The 4,370-nt window shown below is 39.9% G+C and overlaps 1 protein-coding gene across 1 annotated transcript; it reads right to left on the bottom strand.

Annotated features, from left to right (window-relative positions):
• LOC109847688 lies at positions 1,561-2,415 on the bottom strand. Its single transcript, XM_020416919.1, has 2 exons — positions 2,350-2,415; positions 1,561-1,875 (listed from the first exon to the last, which is right to left on the bottom strand). The coding sequence occupies exons 1-2, from the start codon at positions 2,413-2,415 to the stop codon at positions 1,561-1,563; spliced, it is 381 nt and encodes a 126-aa protein (XP_020272508.1).

The following is a 4,370-nucleotide window of genomic DNA, read 5'->3' as shown; positions in this document are numbered from 1 at the left end:
AAACACAAACACTAGACAAATAACATTAGAAGTAAATTGTTTGTTAAACATCATCAAAACAAGAAGGTCAACAACTTGGTAGGCCTAAGTTAAGAAAACGAACGTCATTTGGGGAAAATGACGACGTTAGGAAAATCACATCGTTCAGTGACTTTAGAAGTATGACGATGATGATTGAAATGAAGGCACATCACTTGGTAGGCCTAAGTTAGAAAAACGAATGTTATTTGGGGAAAATGACGACGTTAGGAAAATCACATCGTTCAGTGACTTTAGAAGTATGACGATGTGCATCACTTGGTAGGCCTAAGTTAGGAAAATAAACATCATTTGGGGAAAATGACGACATTAGGAAAATCATATCGTGAAGTAACACATCATATAGTAGGTTACTATTAGAAAGATATTGTTTTGAACTAAAACCATCAGCGGTCAAAGGTAAAATTGACATAATAGTAGTCCCACTATTCTATTGAAGAGGATTAGCGAGGGAAGTTTGGAGGAGACGAAGTAAGGAAACCATTACCTTTATCTGCTTCTTCTCGTGCTATAAGGCATATCTGACTATGAAGCTTATGGGTAATATTTTTTTAGAAATTTATCATTGATACGCATTATAAGTTTGTCACCATTTTGAGTAATAAGGCGATAAGCTCCATTTGAGTAGACAGTTTCTACTACAAATGGTCCTTCCTATTTTTGGCTCAAACTTCCATTTCTTCTTGGAGTTGAAAATCATTAGATGCCGAACAGCAAGAACTAAGTCGCCTTCTTTGAACGTGTGGTATCTAACCTTCTTATCGAATGCTCTGAAAATCCGAGCTTAATAAAGCTCGATGTGTTGCTGAGCCAATAGTTGTTTTTCATCAAGCGCTTCCAATTCTTCAAGACATCGGCGATGACTCTCTTCGGTCGTCATACTAATTGCGAGTGTTATTCGCAGAGATAGAATTTAAATTTTCAATGGTAATACGGCTTCAAATCCGTATACCAAGGAATATGGTGTAGCTCCTGTCTGTGTGCGAACGGTTGTGCGATAAGCCCACAAACTTTGACCTAATTTCTTATTCCAATCTCTTTTATTTGTCGAAACCACCTTAGTGAGAATTTTGACGATGGTTTTGTTAAATACTTTTGCTTGCCCGTTAGCAGCAGGATTATAAGCCGTTGAAGCCAATGTCTTGATCCTGAATTTATCACAGAATCAGGTGAAGGCTTCGCTAAATAATTGAGGCTCATTGTCATGAATGATATGCCTCAGAACGTCGTACCTATATACGATGTGATGTTTTAAGAATTTAACAACATCACTCGTCTTGACATCTCTCAACGGGATTGCTTTTGCCCATTTAGAAAAGTAATCAGTTATCGCTAAGATGAAGCGATGTCCTTTGGAAGAGGGTGGTGTTACTGAGCCAACATGTCCATTCCCCATGTTTTAAAAGGCCATGAAGTGGTTGACGGATAAAGATGCTCAGGCGGTCGGTGCATGTAATTAGCATATATCTGGCAGACATGGTATCGTTTAGCATAAGCGATAGCGTCTTGTACCATGTTAGGCTAGTAATAACTCAATCTGCATAGTCGGTCCCACAATTTAGGACCAGGCTGATGAGCTCCACAGATGTCATCATGAGCTTCTTTAAGAGCTTCTCTTGCTTCTCTATTTGACAAACAGCGAAGCAAAAGCCTATCGTACGACTTTCGATACAAAGTCTGGGATTGAGAATCATAGTAGAATCTAGGTGCTCGTCTACGAGTAGATTCTCTTTCCTTGATATCTTTAGGCAACAAGCCGTATAAGACATAATCAATGATTGGAAATCGCCAATCCTTATGTTCGAGCATTGCGGGCTCATCTTTGATTGTGTTGATCTGTAATGTATATTTTGACTTGAATAATTATCTGCTTGTCACTGTGATTTGCTGGGTAGTTCTCTTAGGTAAAACTAAGGTAGTCGCAAGTGACACCAATGCATCAGCATAGGTATTCTTGAGACAGGGTATATGGTCGATGTAGAAGCCCTTAAAAGAATCGGTCAATGTGATTGCTGCAGTATGGTAAGGAATGAGGTCTTTATTCCTAACTTCATATTCTCCCTTCATTTGATTAACAATGAGTTGAGAATCATCATACGCTTCTAAATGTTTCACCCCAAGTTTTTTAGCTATATCTAGGCCAACCAACAAAGCATTGTATTCAGCCAAATTATTAGAACACGGCTCTGTTAAAGAAACGGCACGTGGGAGTATGTGATTTTAGGGAGAGATAAAGACGATCCCCACTCCAGCTATAACCCGACCGGTAGAACTTGTCATTAATGCACCATTAAAGTATAATTGTCATACTTGCTCTCTAGAGATGACGTTTGCTTCATACATCTCATCTGGTATGTCTTGGTACAATTCGGCCATTTCTTTCAGTGGGTGATTGGCCATAAGGTCACAAATAGCCTGCCCCTTCACTGTTTTTTGAGGTTTAAAATGAATGTCATATTAGGAAAGCAATAAAGCCCATCTAGCGAGCATCCAGTTCAATGCACTGGGCTGTGTCATGAATTCCCGAATAAGATTGATATGGGAAATGACATGTATGGTTTGCCCAACCAAATAATGTCGCATCTTCTGAACTGTGAAGACTAGCGCCAGACATTCCTTCTCAATAAGAGGATAACGAGGTTCAGCACCCGATAGAGTCCTACTGAGATAGTAGACAGCTTGTTCATAGCCGTTTTCGTCATCTTGTGCTAAGAGTCCTGCCAATGCATGATCTGTAGCCCGGATGTATATCAAGAAAGGTTTACCTGACTTCAGTGCAACTAATATCGGTGGATTGGAGAGATATTGTTTAATCTCCTTGAACGCTTCCTGGCAGACCTCATCCCACATGAAGGATACTCCTTTCTTCATTAGTTTTGAAAATGGTTGGCATTTCTCTGACAGGTTAGAAATGAACCTGCGAATATACACCAACCGTCCTTGTAAGCCTCGAAGCTCCTTAAGATTCCTAGGAGGTGGTAGCTCTTGGATGGATTTGACTTTGTTTAGGTCTTGACGAATTCTATTAGCCGTGACCACGAATCTGAGAAATTTACCACTAGCCATTCCTAAGAATGACTTACTTGGATTCATCTTCAGCTGGTGTGCTCACAAAAGATCAAACATTATTTTCAAGTCGTACAAATGGCTTCCCTTGTCACGACTTTTAACAACCAAATCATCAACGTAACATTCTACAGTCTTCCGTAGATGTTTTTGAAAGATAGAGGTCATAGCACGTTGATAGGTAGCACCATCATTCTTCAATCCAAAGGGCATTACTGTATAACAGTATATCCCTGAAGGTGTTCGAAAGGATGTGTGTTTTTCATCATCAGGATACATTTTGATTTAGTTGTACCCTGAGAATCCATCCATAAAAGACGTCCTTTCAAACCCGCACGTATTGTCAATAATGACGTCCATGATAGGTAAAGGAAAATCATCTTTAGGACAAGCTGAATTCAAATCTCGAAAGTCGATGCACACTCGAATCTTCCCGTTCTTTTTTAGAACAAGGATAATGTTGGCCACCCAATCAGGATGTTGCTCTTCATGGATAAATCCTGACTCGATGAGCTTTGTAACTTCAACTTCAATCGCCTCTATGATTTGGGGCTGAAATCGCCTTTGTTGTTGTTTAACAGACTTGATGTTTGGTTTGATGTTTAATCAATGCATAGCCACTTGGGGATCAAGCCCAGGCATATCCTCGTAGTTCCAGGTGAAGACATCAATACACTCTTGTATTAGAGTAATAAGGTATTCTTTCTTTTCTGACGACAGGCTATCGCCTATGAATATAGGTTTTGGATTAATGTCGTATGTTCACTTGAATCACCTTGTCATCAGTAGGGGGTTCACGTTGTTCAAAACGATGTTCCTATTGTATACCCAACTGTCGGCTTAGCAGATCATCAAACAGAAGTAATTGGTCATCTTCTTGATTTTCCATAGGAGATGCTGAAGTCATATTGGCCATGAGTGCCTTGAATACAGCTCCTGTGCTGGTGTCGGATTCCCAGCAATTAGATTCAGAAGATGAGGTGTAAGAATCTTCATCTGACTCTCCTTTGGTTCCAAAACGCAACATAAATGGTGGAGATTCATAATCCAACCCACTATGAGTTTTGTGATAATAATCCTCCGACCTCCCTTCCGGTACATAAGCAGATCGTATTGGTACCCGAATCCCTCTGTCGAAATTTAAGCCTTCTTTATGGATGAAATCATATCCCATATTCTTCATAAGCCTTCGGGTTGTTGGAGTGAAGTACGAGAATTGCGGATATCTTTCCTCTTTCTCGGATTCCTCTAAAAGGTTTGCACCG

This window comes from Asparagus officinalis, chromosome 7 (assembly GCF_001876935.1).
Source record: "Asparagus officinalis chromosome 7, Aspof.V1, whole genome shotgun sequence".
NCBI lineage: Eukaryota > Viridiplantae > Streptophyta > Magnoliopsida > Asparagales > Asparagaceae > Asparagus > Asparagus officinalis.
This window is presented reverse-complemented; position numbering and strand designations above follow the sequence as displayed.

Excerpts from the sequence above, each read along its gene's own strand:
- LOC109847688 (XM_020416919.1), bottom strand. The coding sequence starts at position 2,415 with ATGGCCGAATTGTACCAAGACATACCAGATGAGATGTATGAAGCAAAC. Across the intron at positions 1,876-2,349 it reads ACGTCATCTCTAGAGAGCAA|ATCAACACAATCAAAGATGA; the intron begins GTATGACAATTA and ends TATACATTACAG.